The sequence below is a fragment of the Gopherus flavomarginatus genome, chromosome 2, assembly GCF_025201925.1.
Source record: "Gopherus flavomarginatus isolate rGopFla2 chromosome 2, rGopFla2.mat.asm, whole genome shotgun sequence".
In the NCBI taxonomy this organism is placed as follows: domain Eukaryota; kingdom Metazoa; phylum Chordata; order Testudines; family Testudinidae; genus Gopherus; species Gopherus flavomarginatus.
In genome coordinates, this window is record NC_066618.1 from 179,336,873 (window position 1) to 179,353,082 (window position 16,210).

The following is a 16,210-nucleotide window of genomic DNA, read 5'->3' on the forward strand; positions in this document are numbered from 1 at the left end:
GCCTTGATTAATTGTGACCTGCATTTGAAAATCAGCAGTGGTTTATTAGAACGTCTAAAAAAGCATTTTACATGTTGTTTTTGTTTTTGTTTTGTTAACTCTGTGGCATCTGTTAATTGTTAAGGGTACTGTTCATAGTACATTTTGAGTTCAAGACACGTTTGCTGGGATAGATCAAATGGGCCAATCATAATGCGTATTTTCTGTGCCTTTGATCGGCTGAGTATATTTAATGTAGTCAGTAGAAGCCATTTTCACTTGGTTTCACAAAGGTAGAGGTTGACCTGGAAAATCAAATAGATGGGAAGAAGTACTTCTGCTCGCCCTGTGTGTCTCTGACTCTAGCAGGCAGTTGCCTAGTACATGGTTACCTTCTATGATTCTCTGCTTATTGTGAACTATCTTGTTTAATATTTTGGTTCACGTAATAATTAGAGCACAGTTTTATAATAACTTTGATCTCAGAGAAATTTATGTTGTTCCATCGGAAGCTTGCTTCTTTTCCAGTTCTTGTGAGACAGCAAGCACTGCAAATATCAGAAAAGTGTCAACATTGACATTTGCTTATGGATTTACAAGAAGAATTGATCATGGGAAAACCTTCTGTACATCAGGGATTTGAATCCATGCAAACTGGTTATGATGCACAATGTTTACAAGGCTGTTTGTTACCCTACTTGAAAGGGTTTGCATTCTGCTACTGGGCTTCTTCAGTATAACAGCTTCATGTCTACATGAAGTGAGCTAAAATTGCATCCTCTACTCAGGGCTGACGAGGGGGAGGGGAAGAGCCGGTACAAATTACCGGGGCCCAGCGGTTCGGAAGGGAGCCCGGGGCCTGGCTTCATTGGCCCTGAGTAGAGGACGCAATATTTTACAAGGTGTAAATATTGTTGGGGGGCCCGAAAAAAATTTTCACGCAGCCACAGCCCGCTCTTGGTGGTCCTGCCTCTACTCCATAGCTAGCTGCTGTTATGGGCGTTATTATGTTGTATTATGTACACTTCTGTTCCAGGAAAAGTGCTAACCTCCAAGTTTCCCCTTGTTCCATCTGTTAAAAGTTCAAGGGATCTACCATCAATCTTTATTACCTGAATCATCAGGCTGGATGAGAGGGGTTGTGTGCACAAGGATTTATGTGTATAATTTGTTGCCCTCTCTTCTCCCGTATACCCGTATATTTATTGTTGTCATGCCTCTCAGCTCTCAGATCTTCCACAGTGTGACACCGGCAGTCAAATTGTTTGACAAATGAGAGATATACAGATCACCTGTGGTTGGTTACACTTTGTGTGCTTTTATTGAGATTTTAATGGTTTTTAACTTGAAAATCTTGTTTTAAGTATGTTTTAAAGTAAGTAAATAGTTAGTTTTAAAAAAAGAAAATTGGAATAATAAATAGGTCATCGGTAAGGTATGATTCCTGGATTTTCAGATCCCCAGGATAGCCTTCTGTTATGCAAACTACAAAGAATATATTATTTTTGTTGTGGACCAGGCATGCCAGAAGGATACTACACATATTTAGCAGTTGGGTTACACAGCTGTTTGGTAGGCAGCTGCAGTATATTGAGATTTGAATTCCTGAATTCTGTTCCTGGCTCTGGGAAAGGAGTGTTATGTAGTGGCTAGAACAGTGGCTATAGACCAGATAGACAAGTATGCTGATTCGACATAGTAATTTGAAACACAATGTGTCTTGGGTCTTCCCTGTTAGAGACCTGCGGTTCTGTTCTCAGCACTGCCTGAAATGACCTTGTGCTGCCTTGCAGTTAATTTATGCATACAACAGGGGAAGCAATTTGACTGCCTTCTAAAATGTTTATAAACCATGCTGAAGAGTAAGAGTGGTGAAGTATAGAAATATAAACAGCAGTAAGTAGAAGTGAAATTTGAACTTCTTGCTTTCAGCTGAGTGCACTTGCCCGTAGGGTACAAAGTACTTCGTGGAGGAGAGTCTCTCATACACACTCAAACACCCATCCCGCCTGCTTCCCTTTGTGGTGCAATGGAAGACAGTTGGATTCAACCACTATGTGATACACATGAGAGGTCTGCAGATTTTTAGCTAATCCTTTTGGAAAACAGCTGCAATATTAAGGGCAGGCATGTTCTATTGTGGCTATTCTAAATGTGGCTTAAATTCTAGCATGGACTGCAGGTCTCTTTGGGAAGAATCAGAGTGTTCTTATTAGGGATGGGTCAGTCACACAAAGTTTGAGATGTTTGAAACTATTTTTGGGTTTCCAAAGCAAGCTTATGTTTATAGTCTTTCATTTATACAATTTTTTCATAGATTTTTATTGAGCGTTTTAATTTTGAAAATTTTTTCAAGTATAACAAATTTTATTATATATTAATATTGTGATATAACTTGGATGTACTACATTGTGTATCTGTTTTGGGTATTCTTATTTATCATGATAACTTCTGAAGTAAAAAATGGTTTAAAAATTTATTTGTGAATTTCCCATCCCAAACAGATTGATTTAATTTGTTACTATAAATAGATTTATGAATCTCTTGTCTACAAATAGGTTTCTGTAATTAGTGGCTATAAATAATCATAGTGTACAGAATCAAGTTGTAAAGCTCAGTTGATTGAATGTTTGATAGTTCATTTTACTGTTTAAAGAATGGAATTTGTAACAAATTTTAAATAAAAATTAAAAACAACTGTGAGGTTTCAAACATTGTGTATCTTTCAACTACAACTCCAGCTTCTCTTACATTTTTCCTTACTTTTGGCTACAGCTTTGAAGTGTTTGGCTCTGCTCTGGAAAGTGATTTTTAAGATGCAGTGTTTATTGCCTCTTGATTTCCATAATGAATATGCTCAGTCTATAAATAAATAGATGTTTTTCTAACTGCCATACCTGCAAACTCGACCTGGGTCCTGAGAGTCAAGCTGGGTTTTTTTCTTGTATATTTGTTGGCATCATTCTCCATAATAAAGGTTCTTCAGGAAAAAAAAGTATGCCCACAATTACATCAATACAAAACCATAATCTTTAAATTTCCATTTCATGCTGAAGACTCAGCAGCTGTACTCCCTACTAGTGTCAATAAAACTTCATTAAAAAGTCACTAATACAAAACAATGTGCTTTGTTTTGTTGGTTTAGTTGTTCAGCAACATTGAAGATGGAGAAAATTTACAGTTGTTTGAGCAAGGGCACCGCACAGCACACAAGCAGGAGACACACACCATGGAGGCAGTGCGGCTGGTGGAATTCAATCTAAAACAAGTGCTCACAAAGCTTGTGACTCATCTCTTTGGTGATGGTAAGTATTGCAGTGTGGTGTTAGACCCTTTCACCTAGTCTACTGGTGGGCAGGCATGGATCCAAGTTTTTGAGAATCATTATGGAGCATAATAAAAGAGAGAGAACCAGGGAGAGCTGTTGGAAACTGTCATGGCACTAAAACAGCTGCATTTGTTTTAAAAAAGTCTATTGATTGATCTTTTTGATATAATCAGTAATTTTAGATACAATTACATATTGTGTGTATGTGTTATTACATCCACTCTGTCCATGAAGTAACATGAAAGTTCCCCATAGCTTAATAAACTAGACACTGTAACTGAGTGGAGGCTGTCCCCCATTTGCTGTTTCAAGGTTATAGAGTGTGTGTGTGTGAATAAGAATTATTTTTAATAACAGTTACTACACTGAAGTTTATTCAGCAGCAGGTTAGGCGGGGGCCAGATGAACATTAGAAAAAACATTCTTAAATAAACAGTTGCTAAACCTGCAGTCTGAAACTTTTAAATTACTAGATTCCCTACTCATTTTGATCTACCAGTGAGGTTGTTCTCTTTCTACCTCCCTCCCTCCCCATTTTTCAGAAACATAAATACAAATTGTATGGTCAGGAACTTATAAGAATTAAGTCCTTTTCCTCACTCCTGTCTTTCACTCTCCTGCTCTTCTCCGATTACTTCCAGCTCAGTTGTCAGTGAAAACAGAACAATAAAGTAAGGTGGCACCAAAGGAACAAAATCCGTGCTGTGCAGTTTACTCTGTAGACGTACAATATAGGCACAGTGCTAAAGATCTTGAGATAAGTTCAAATAAATTCTATCTATCACAGCATTTATCTTTGAATCTTTATTCTGCTGTCCAACTTACGGTATTTTTTTATTTACTTTTCTGCCCCAGAAATGAAAATGTCCCTCAGATTTTAATTTTGAATTTGAAATGGATTTTGCTTTGCTGCTTCTTCTATGGAAAAATGACTTAATTTTTCTTTTTGTTGAAATAGCATTATACTGCAAGGTCCCACATTCAGTTGCATGTGCTCTCTCTCTCTCTCTCTCTCTCTGAGATTTTTGTTTATTATTGCTGCTTTTCATAAATCACTTAGGTTGTATTCTTTACAGGTTATGGAGTCGGCAAAACCTCTCAGTTGAGTTATACATTCTATCAAGTGGGATAACATGTTCATAAGCACTGGAGCTATAGCAAGCTTCTGAAGTATCTTACTGCCATACATGTCATTTAAATAACATAAGTTGCTTAAAGTCCATCCTTCTGTGGAAGCTAAATGACTGTATCAAGTGTTTATGTTTTCAAGTTTTTCCTCTGGTTTTATTGATCACTGGCAAAACAATCATAAATAGTAGAGTAGGAAAAGACCTAGAATATTAAGTCATGTTGTTTGCATCCTTGACAATATATGATGGTTCCCTTTGTTACATTTTCTAGTGTTTTGTCTTGTCAAATTTTATATTTCCCAAATGATGTGCCTTCCACCTCTTCCAATAGATCTCACTGTCAGGGAGCTTTTCCTGATATTCAGCCTAGATTTCCCCTTCCTTAATTTCCTTCCATTCCTTCTAGTTACTGTTTATGTCCTCTTGTAATACGGTAATTAGCTTCTTTCCCGCTGCATTTATACCCTTCAGATGTTCGAAGATTGTTGTGTGCCCACTTAGTCATCATTGCACCAAGCTACAAGTACTATATATCAAGCTATTTTAATCTTTCCTCATGCAGTACATTAGTCTCTCCTGCTTACCAATCTTTTTTATTGCCTTCCTTTGAACTCTCTTCAGTTGTCCGAAGCTTTTTGGCACTGAGGTGTCCAGAGCTGAAAGCAGTATTTCAGGAATGGGGCTGACCAGAGAAGAATTATTATTTTTTTGCTCTGTGACTTGTTGCTCTGCATAAATAGCTCAAAGTTCATTGGCCCTTTTTGTTGCCACATCTCATTATAAACTCATAACTAATTTGCTGCCAAGTACTTTCACCTTTATTCCTCTGCAGATTCCTTCCTCACTCAATATCTTTATTTCAGATTATTTTCCCGAGATCTGTTAGATTGCATTTTCCTAAGCCAACACTCATTTTATGTGTTGCCTGTATTTCTAACCACTCTAGGCCCCTTCACATTACCTCTAATCTTTGCAGAACTTTCCAGTTAATTATAATCAGTGTTGTTTGCTACCATTTCTGACTAATTAGTGAAGTTGTTAAGTAAGACTGATCTAATACTGACCCATTCAACATCTCACAAATGTCTTTCTCCAAGTCAATCCTGATTATGTGGGTCCTACATAAATGCTGACTTTTAAAAACAACCCTTGGGTTGAAAAATGTTTAGCACATTCAGCTCATTCAGGGCAGACATATGAAACAACAAATGGAAAACTTTGGCATGAATGGAATCCTGTCATTGCAATGGAAGAAATGTCCCTCCCCTGCATGAGGATGGAGTGATCCTTATGGAGAAAGTCCCATTTAAAGATACAAAACTTGGAAGAATTCTGTACAACTTGTATGCCCTTTTGAATAATTGTCTGACCAGTCCTCAAGGTGATTCAAATCAGATCAAGAGTGTCCAGGTGTTCCCCTGTCACCAGTCTCCACAGAGAGATGTATTCTTTAGAGTTCTTTAGAGGCTGCAGAATTTATTTTACTAATAAGGGACATAAAAGGACCTGTGTCCAAAAATATGTTTGCTTCTGTACCTCTAGTATAGTAGAAACATATGCTTCTGGGAGTTTGGACACATCAGAAGGCAGAAATGAGATGTCAGGCAAGGACAATGCTAGTTTGGTCCTGTAGCATCATGGGAAGCTGCCACCTGTCCCCACAGCAGGTGGTGATGAAAATGAATGTGTTGATTTCTGCTTGGGCTGCTAGCTACATGGTGTTTTCCACAGTGGTTATAGTATGGGCTACCATAATTGGCGTTCTGCTCATGAACAGTAGTGGAGGGCAAGTGTCTCCCATGTGGAGACTAACTGCCAATTTAAATATACTGGTGAGCATATTTGGTATGCCTCCAGTTGTGTGGTATGCTGCCTCTAAGGTGTTCAGCCCATTTCTCTTTGCAGGATAGCCATTTCTGCAGTCATTTCCTGTCTGTTCATAAAAAGAACAGGAGTACTTGTGGCACCTTAGAGATTAACAAATTTATTTGAGCATAAGCTTTCGTGGGCTACAGCCAACATCATCAGATGCGTAGATACCATTAACTTGGGTTTGAATAGAGACTGGGAGTGGCTGGGTCATTACACATATTGAATCTATTTCCCCATGTTAAGTATCCTCCCACCTTCTTGTTAACTGTCTGAAATGGGCCATCTTGATTATCACCACAAAAATTTTTTTTCTCCTGCTGATAATAGCTCATCTTAATTAATTAACCTCTTACAGTTGGTATGGCTACTTCCACTTTTTCATGTTCTCTGTATATATATATATCTTCTTACTATATGTTCCATTCTATGCATCTGATGAAGTGGGCTGTAGCCCACGAAAGCTTATGCTCAAATAAATGTGTTAGTCTAAGGTGCCACAAGTACTCCTGTTCTTTTTGCAGATACAGACTAATACAGCTGTTACTCTGAAACCTGTCAATTCATAGTTTCCAAAGCCAGATGGGACCACTGTGATCACCTAGTCTCACCTCCTATATAGCACAGGCCATAAAACTCCTCCAAAATAATTTCTTGAGCAGATCTTTTAGAAAAACATCTAATCTTTATTTAAATATGGAGAATCCACCACAACTCTTTGCAAACTGTTTCAATGGTTAGTAATCCTCACTGTTAAAAATGTACATCTTATTTCCATTCTGAATTTGTGTCTAGCTTCAACTTCCAACCATTGGATCATGTTCTACTTTTCTCTGCTAGACTGAAGAGCTCACTGAAACAATCTATTTTTTGAGAGATCTTGGGATGCAGTGCCATTACTGCTGATACGAACCATCACTAAAGGACCCTTATTCTTTCACTTCAAAAGCCTATCCAGTCTTAGAGTGGCTTGGCTGTGGGAAGACAGTACACCATCCTGCTTCTAGTCTGTCCCTTACAGAATGTTCTGATTCTTCTGAGTATTGAATCCCCAACAAGGACTGTCTGTCTTCGTTGAAGGGTGGGAGATCTCTTCGTTGGAAGCTTATTTTTTCTTACAGGTTGGACTGAGTTGCCATTGACATATGTCCTATTTATTTCTCCATTCCCTCAGACCAGCTGGATATTAAGAGCTGGATCCTGGACTTGGTATGGATTGGAAATTTCAAGCTGTGTGAAATTTCTCCTGATCCTTTTCTCTCTGATGGGCACAGTCTGCCCATCCTCATCTTTTTCTACTCAAACAAAATGTCAGCTTCACTTCTTCCCTTTCAGAGTTATGAACTGCCAAGCCTACTCCGACTTCCTTTCTCTCTCTCTCTCTGACTCTTTGATGACCACCTCCTTTCTTCCTTGTAGCTAGGATACAGATGTTTCCCAAATCTGGCTGTCCAGAAACTCATCAGCTTCTCTGATTCTCCCTAGCATCTATACTTACTCCTCCAATCCAAGAACCTTTTCTTCCAGCACAGCCACCACCTTGCCCTTCATGCACAGCAAGTTCCTTCTAGCTTCAGGCAGGAAAAATACAAGGTAAAAAAATACAGTACTTTTTTGTTCATTTAAAGTTAAGATTTTTCTGTACATTTTTAAAATTTACATTTTATATACATTTTGTAAACTTTTGTATAACATGGCACATCTGTTTTAGGCTACCACCACTGTTCCAGTTCTGGCCATCTTGAAATTGCACATAAATCTGGACTTGGAAGGAAAGCCTCTCACACTCCCTGACCAATCTCCCTCTCCAGGCTCCCGTGTTAACTCCCTTCATTTGCAGCTCTTGCGTTCACCTAGCAAATTATTCTTCTTCGAGTTCTTGCTCATGTGTAGTCCACAATAGGTGTGCATGCTCACTGTGCACTGGTGCCGGGAATTTTTCCCCTAGCAGTACACGTAGGAAAGCGTGCTTAGCAACCTCCAGAGTGGCACCTTTATGGCACGGTATAAGGGGTGCTGCATGCTCCCCCCACCCTCAGTTCCTTCTTTCCGCCAGTGAAGGTGCTTTGGAACTGCTCTGCTCCAGCTTGTCTGCAGCTTTCCTCTAGAACTCTTCTTCGTTCATCGTAGTAGTACCTGTAGTTGAAGTAGTTAGATTAGTTTAGTGTGCCTGGGTCGGGGCATGCTGTGCGACACTTGCAGGTGGCTGATGCCAGTGAGTGGCCAAGCCTACTCTGACTTCCTCTCTCTCTTTACACTGTCTGGGGGAACCCATCTCTGCGATCGCTGCAAGAGTTGCAGGTCTTTCAAGCCTCAGACCAAGAAAGAAAGGAACATTCAGCTCAGGGCTATCCTGATGGAGTTGGTGTTGACCCCGACTCCAGTGCGCCACTCCAAGTTGGTACTGGGTACCGCAGTGTCGGTGCATGACTACCCCTCGGTGCCATCTACCAGTCGGCACTGCTTCCTGTCCGCGGGGCACGCCAAGAAGGATAAGAAGAGGCCTTCTTTGCCACAGCACCAGAGCAAGACCGGGGGAGAGGCTAGACCCATGTTAGGCGGTCCTCGGTCCCCATTAGTCTCCAGGCCTCCGACTCAGGTCGAGCGGAGTAGCCCTGCCCATTCGGAACAGGCTTCTCTCAGATGTCTGGATGCCCTCCACGCCAGAGGCCCTGCAAGCGGCCTGGGACGTTATGTCCCTGGCAGTACCAGGGGCACTGCCAACGCTGGCTCCTCAGTCCAGAGGCAAACCACCACTGGAATCTCCGCAGTCGCCCCCTGCTCGGTACCGTTTGCGATTGAGGGAATGTTCCTGACACTGTTTGCTGCTCAGCGACCGCCCTGTGAATAGTCCACGCCAGTCACTGTTCACCCTTATCAGGTTGTCTGAGGGGCTCCGCCTCAAGGAGCGGGCCCCGTCGAGACCGAGACAGATGCCACTGAAGGTCCTCCTCTCTGAGGAGCTACCGTAGCCAATTAAGACATGGACGTCGATGCCGTTCCCGTTCGTCGTCTTGCTCCAGGACCCCGCCACAACACCACTCCCGCAGTCCCGGGCATCAATCACTGACACCTCGCCGTTGCTGATCCGCCTGCTGGAGCCAATTGCAGAGCAGCTGCTACCAGTGGTACCATTCATCCGTGTCGGGATCACAGTCTTCTGGTCGGCACTGTTCCCACCACCGCCACTGCTCCTGGTCCAGGGACAGTGACAGGTTGTATGCCAGTCTGGCCTCCTTTGGTAGCTGTCGATCAATGGGACAGGCCATTCAGGCTGAACAGCTTCATGGCTGGCACCGTGGTACCAATGGGCCCTGGTGGGGGCTCGCTCAGTGGCCAAAGCCTCAGAACAGCCATCGGCCTCTCTTTCCTAGCCTCCTGGGAAGGAGTCGATGGGACATGCATCTTCAGTTCCGTGCCTGGAGGGTGACCAAACGGTGGGACCCCCGGTACCGGTGGGTACGCAGAGTACCGCTCCCGCCTCCTCACTCTCCCCTGATTAGGTGATTATTGCCCCACCTTCCTCTGTCCCGTGGGAGGACTCTAAAGCCCACCAGGAACTATTGAAAAGGGTGACATCAAGCCTCAACCTTTAAGCTGAGGAGGTGGAGGAACCCTCAGACTCCGTCTTCAACATCTTATTGGCCTCGGTACCTGGCAGGGTGGCTCTCCCACTCCACGAAGGCGTGGCAAAAATTTCAAATGTCTTGTGGCAAACCCTGGCTTCCTTGCCCCCCATCTTGAAGAGGGCTGATCAGAAGTACTTTGTGCCTGCCAACGGGCATGAATACCTGTACACCTACCCTGCCCGTAACTCCCTGGTGATCGAGTCGGTCAACCACAGGGATCAGCAGGTCCAACCAGCCCCTACTCCAAAAAAGAAAGACTCAAGGAGGCTGGCCTTATTTGGGAGAAAGTTTGCCACTCTTAACTAGAAACTTGAGGACAAATAAACCTATCAGGCTCTCCTGGGTTGGTATGAGTTCAATTTGTGGGCCTCTCTACCCAAATTCGAGAACTCCCTCCAGGACAGGAAGGAGTTCAAAGCTCGGGTGGAGGAGGCTACAGCAGCTGCCAGGGCAACCCTGCAGGCAGCATCGGATGTGGTGGGTACAGCTGGACGGTCCATGGCCCCTGCGGTGTCCATGAGGAGAGTGTCGTGGCTCCTGCTGTCTGGATGTCCTGTTTGATGGCAAGGCCCTGTTTGTGAAACAGATGGACATGAAGCTGCACAGCCTGAAAGATTCTCGCACTACACTTAAGACATTTGGCCTCTGTTCCTGCTCCAGTTAGACCTAAGTTTAAGCTGCAGCAGGCTCCCACCCAGACCACCCACTCTAAATATGAGCCCCCTTATAAAAAGTTGTGTGACTATAGGAAACGCTTGTAGATGCAGTACCGGTCTGCCCCCTAGCCTGGGTCCTCCAAGGGTAAACAGGCAGGGAAACGTCAGTTTTGACAGGGTGCCCAGGGTCGACCTACCAGTTCACATCAGGGATCCATCAGCAATAAAACTTCCCTTTTCCAACCGGTTGTGTGCTTTTCTCCTGGAGTGATCGCTGCTGACCTCAGACCGATGGGTCCTCAACGCTATCTCCTGGGGCTACACCCTCCAGTTTAGCTCTACCCCACCCACCCACCATCCATCCCCGTCCCTCCTGGGGGACCCCTCTCACGAGGCCCTTCTCGAACAGGAGGTGGGGCGACTCTTTGGCTTAGGAGCGGTGGAAGTGGTGCCAGTGGAGCTCAAACGCAAGGGGTACTACTCCTGCTATTTCCTTATCCTCAAAGCCATAGGGGGGCTCAGGCCCATCCTAGACTTACGAGGCCTGAATCAGTATGTGGTAAATCTCCAGCTTTGCATGGTCTCTCTGGCCTCCATCATCTCTTTCCTAGATCCTGAGGACTAGTACACTGCCCTCGATCTGCAAGACGTGTACTTCCACACTCATACATTCAAGGGGCACAGGCGCTCCCTCCATTTCATGGTTGGGCAGGAGCACTACCAATTTATAGTCCTCCCGTTTGGCCTGTCCACTGCTTCCAGGATATTCACAAAGTGCATGTCTGTGGTGGCGGCCTACCTCAGAAGTTCTGGGGTCCAGATCTTCCCCTATCTGGATGACTGGTTGGTCAAGGGCAGCTCCCGGTCGCAGGTGCAGGATCATGTGGTGCTCCTCCTGTCCACGTGCGCCATTCTGGGCCTGTTGGTGAACGACACCAAGTCCACGTTAGTCCCAGTACAGCGCATAGAGTTTATCAGGGCAGTCCTGGATGCGACGTTGGCCAGGTCTCCCTCCCACCAGACAGATTCAAGACCCTGAAAGGACTCATTGACACAGTCACAGAGTTTCCCGTGACGACAGCCAGAGCATGCCTCCAGCTCCTGGGTCACATGTCGACGTGCACATATGTGGTTCGCCGTACCAGACTCAGGATGAGGCCCCTCCAGCCCTGGTTGGCCTCAGTGTTTTTCCAGTCCAGAGACAGGATGGACAAGGTCCTCACTGTGCCCGAGCCTGTGATTGACTCCCTACAATGGTGGTCCTCCCCAGGGAACATGGTCCGCAGGGTCCTGTTCAGGAGCAGGCCACCATTGGTGGAGCTGGAGTCTCATGCTTTGGATCTGGTGTGGGGAATCCACGGGGGGGACATTCAGACCCAAGGTCTGTGGTCTGCGCAGGACTTTACCTTGCATATAAACGTCAAGGAACTCAGGGCAGTCCGGCTGGCGTGTGGGGCCTTCTGCTCACACCTGGAGGTCAAAGTGGTCAAGGTTCTCATGGACAACATGGCCTCAATGTTTTACATCAGCAGACAAGGCGAGGAACGCTCTTCTGCCCTCTGCCAGGAAGTCCTCAGGCTGTGGGACTTCTGTATAGCCCATGACATTTGCCTACAGGCCTTCCATCTGCCAGGTGCCCAGATCCACGGGCGGAACTCCTGTGCCTAGACTTCTCCTCTCAGCATGACAGGTGGTGCAAGAGTGGGGAACTCCCCAGGTGGACATGTTTGTGACATGGCAGAACTGCCAATGTCTCTGGTTCTTCTCCAGGGAAGGCTGGGAGTGGGCACTGTCTCCGATGCCTTCCTCCTATCCTGGTCAGGCCAGCTTCTCTATACCTTCCCCCCGATCCCGCTTATTGGCAGATCCTGGAAAAGATAAAGACGGACAGGGCCTGGGTCCTCCTGATTGCCCTGTCGTGGCCCAGGCAACACTGGTACAGGATCTCATGAGCCTGGCGGTTGCCCCGCCGTGGCCATTGCCGTCCCGTCTGGACCTACTGTCCCAGGACCAGGGCCGCTTCCTCCACCCCCAACCTAGCGGCACTCCACCTCACAGCATGGCTGCTCAATGGGTAGGCCGGGAGGAAAGGACGTGCTTGGAAGGGGTTCCGTATGTCCTCTTGGAAAGCAGGCGACCCTCCACACTTTGAGCCTACTTGGCAAAGTAGTCTTGGTTTTCCCAATGTGGTGCTGAGTGGGGCGTTTCTACCATGGCTGCCACGATCCAGCTCATTTTAGACTATCTCTGTGGCAAATTGCCGGCACTACTATGATGGATCTCGCGCTTTCTCTTCTTGAGGGGTGGGGGGAGGTTTCAGGGCACCATTTCTGGGATATTAACTGCCCCATTAGTGTTCTAGAGGAGGGGAGTGGAGAGGGAGGGACCCGGGCCCGCCTTCTACTCTGGGTCCCAGCCCAGGGGCCCTGGGGATAGCAGTAAACCACTTGAACTAGTAGTTCCATCCCTGGACTACTTCCCTCTCCTGCCCTTCAGCTTGTGAGGGCTTTCTGCCCTCCCTCTGCACAAGCCAGGTGTCCCTTTACCTAGGGTCTTGATCTTGTTAGCCCACCGCAGCACTTCTCCAAACTTTCCTCTGCTTCCCTCCAAACTGTTCTCTGCTCCAGCACCAATTCACTCTTCTCCAACTCTTCCAAACTGCTCTCTGCTCCAACACCTTCTCTTGTCTGAAGCAGGGTTTTTTTTATCAAGTGACTGGCTTCAGGTGCTTTAATTGGCTTCAGGTGCTTTAATTAATCTATAGCAAACTTTCTTCCCTCTACAAGGAATAAGGCTCACTTCTAACCCTCTCCTGCTGTCCTCTGGCCATGCTGTATCACAATCTCCTTCACCTTAGAGCCCAGGACCTGGTGCCCTCGTCCGTCAAGGTGCACTTGGCAGCCAAATAGACCTTCCACCCGCCAGTGCAGGGGCACCCGATATTCTCCCATACTATGACTGCCCGATTCCTTAAAGGGATTGGATTGGATCGTCTCTTCCTGTGCGTTAGGCCCCAGTCCCGCAGTGGGACCTGAACTTGGTGCTGGCCTGGTTGACAGGTCCCCTCTTTGAGCCATTAACTACATGCTCCTGGTTGCACCTCTCGTGGAAGGTAGCCTTCCCTGGTTGCAATCACATCTGCTAGACTGGTCTTGGAACTCAGGCCCTGACCTCCGAACCCCCATACACAGTGTTCCATAAGGATAAGGCCCAGCTCTACCCACATCTTTCATTCCTCCCGAAGGTGGTCTCCTACCTACCACATGGATGAGGACATTTTCCTGCCAGTCCTCTGCCCCAAGCCCCATGCTTCCAGTGAGGAGCATTGCCTCCACACGCTGGATGTGAGATGGGCTCTGGCTTTTTTCATGGAGCGGACTAAGCCCTTCAGGATTGCCTCAGCCGAACGCATGAGGGGTTGGCCAGTCTCCACTCAGCAGCTCTCCAGCTGGATCACCTCGTGTATCCGTACCTGTTATGATCTGGCGGGAATCCTTCACCGTCAATTGCGAGGGCACACTCAACTAGGGAGCAAGCCTCATCGGCTGCCTTTTTAGCCCATGTCCCCATGCAGGACATTTGTAGGGCTGCCACATGGTCTTCAGTTCACACATTCACCTTGCATTATGCAATTGTCTCCCAGACCAGGGAGGATGCTGGGTTCGGCAGGGCTGTGCTCCATCCTGAGAGTTTGTGAATCCTTCCCACCTCCAACAGATATAGCTGGGAATCACCTATTGTGGAATACACCTGAGCAATCACTCGAAGAAGAAAAGACAGTTACCTTTTCCATAACTGGTGTTCTTCGAGATGGGTTGCTCCTATCTATTCCACATCCTGCCCTTCTTCCCCTCTTCAGAGTTGTCTGGGAAGAAGCAACTGAGGGTGGAGGGAGCACGCAGTGCCCCTTATACCATGCTATAGAGGTGCCACTCCAGGGGTCGCTAAGGGCACTCCCCTATGGGTATTGCTAGGGGAAAAATTTCCGGCACTGGTGCACATGGTGAGCACGTGCACCTATTGTGGAATAGACATGAGCAAAACATCTTGCAGAACGCCAGTTACAGAAAAGGTAACTGTCTTCTTTTTATGTCAAGTCCCCCTGCTTAGCCAGGCTCATCTCTTCCTCTCCTCATCAGAGAGTGATTAGCCACTCAGAGGGTATGTCTACACTACCCGCTGGATTGGCGGCTAGCGATCGATCTATCGGGGATTGATTTTATTGCATGTGGTATAGACGCGATAAATGGATCCCAGATCACTCTCCCGTTGACTGCTGAACTCCAGATCAGTGAGAGGCGGAAGCAGAGTCGACAGGGAAGCAGCGGCCATTGATCCTGCGCTGTGAGGACGTGAAGTAAGTGATTCTAAGTCGATCTAAGATATGTTGACTTCAGCTATGCTACTCTCCACCCCCAGTGAAGACCAGGCCAGGGATGATCAAAGCACCAAGAGTCAGAGCCACACACCCCTTATGGAAGCTCCAACAAACTGACCTGTATCAGCTGTTTACCCATGGCCCAGCTATGCAGCCCTTACACAGAAAACAAATGGTCAAACAATGCACAGATGGACCAAATGCATCACTTGCCATGGCAAATGACCTCCAAGCACAGAGTCGCAGCTGTGCCTCTCCTGTTAGCTGCCTCCAGCATTACCATCCAGAAGAACTGGAATGATCTGAACGTGATTGTGTTGAAAAATAGACAGATTATTCTGAAGGTAGGCCACCTTCACTGATGAAGCAGCAAGGGATTTTAATCAGTTATCGTTAACTGGTTTGATAAAGTTTGTGGACTCCGTAATTAGGCTCACTGATAGTATGGAAAGAGAGTCAGCAAGGATGTTCTAAATAATAGCAAGCTGAGTAAAGATATTACACATTCACATGTGCTAGCAAATCAGCGTGTGATGTATGTCAAAGGCTCATTTTGTGTGGTAGGTCAAAGTCTAACCCTGCTATAAATAGTCTTTAAGGTCAGGCTCTTCTGTTAGTAAAAAATCTGCATAGCTCCACTGAAGTTAATGGTGTTACACCAATTTACTGTATACTAGCTAAATTTCTGTCCCTCAGTAAGAATGTGGCTGTAATTGGAAAACACAATGTGGTATTTAGTAGGTCTTTAATTTTCTTTTTCTTGGTGGCAGGCTGTCCAAAATGGTAATTGCGGTCCCTTTTGAATTATCTCAACATTATTCAATTCTCTTCCATAAAATATATATTAGCTTGCAGATATTTTTCAAACACATCATATTCACTTACCAAATTCTTGAACCTTTTTACCAGTAAAAGAGTATAGGAAAGCCAAGTGGGAACCAAGTGGTTTCTTTCCCTGTTAGTTCTCATTGCACTGCCCTTGAGGCTCCTGATACCACATGCATTGTTCTTTTCTTGCTTCTCTTCTAACATTGTTGTAACTAGACTTCGTTGGAAAGTTCGTTGAGATCTGTAGATGAAACAGTTATACAAAAGCTAAGAATTATTGTTCATAGAAATGTAGGGCTGGAAGGGACCTCAAAAGTCAATTCCTCTGTGCTGAGGCAGGATTAAGTATACCTTAGATCACCCCTTACAGGTGTTTCCTAACCTGTTCTTAAAAACCTCCAATGACAGGGATT

The 16,210-nt window shown here is 45.5% G+C and overlaps 1 protein-coding gene across 1 annotated transcript in view; it reads left to right on the top strand.

The window, feature by feature from the left end:
* FARS2 (phenylalanyl-tRNA synthetase 2, mitochondrial) overlaps positions 1 to 16,210 on the top strand; it is a 360,192-nt gene that overhangs the window by 94,632 nt on the left and 249,350 nt on the right. The window contains exon 6 of the mRNA XM_050940051.1: positions 3,125 to 3,284. Coding sequence (XP_050796008.1) covers positions 3,125 to 3,284 — 160 coding nt within the window. The remainder of the gene's footprint in view (positions 1 to 3,124; positions 3,285 to 16,210) is intronic.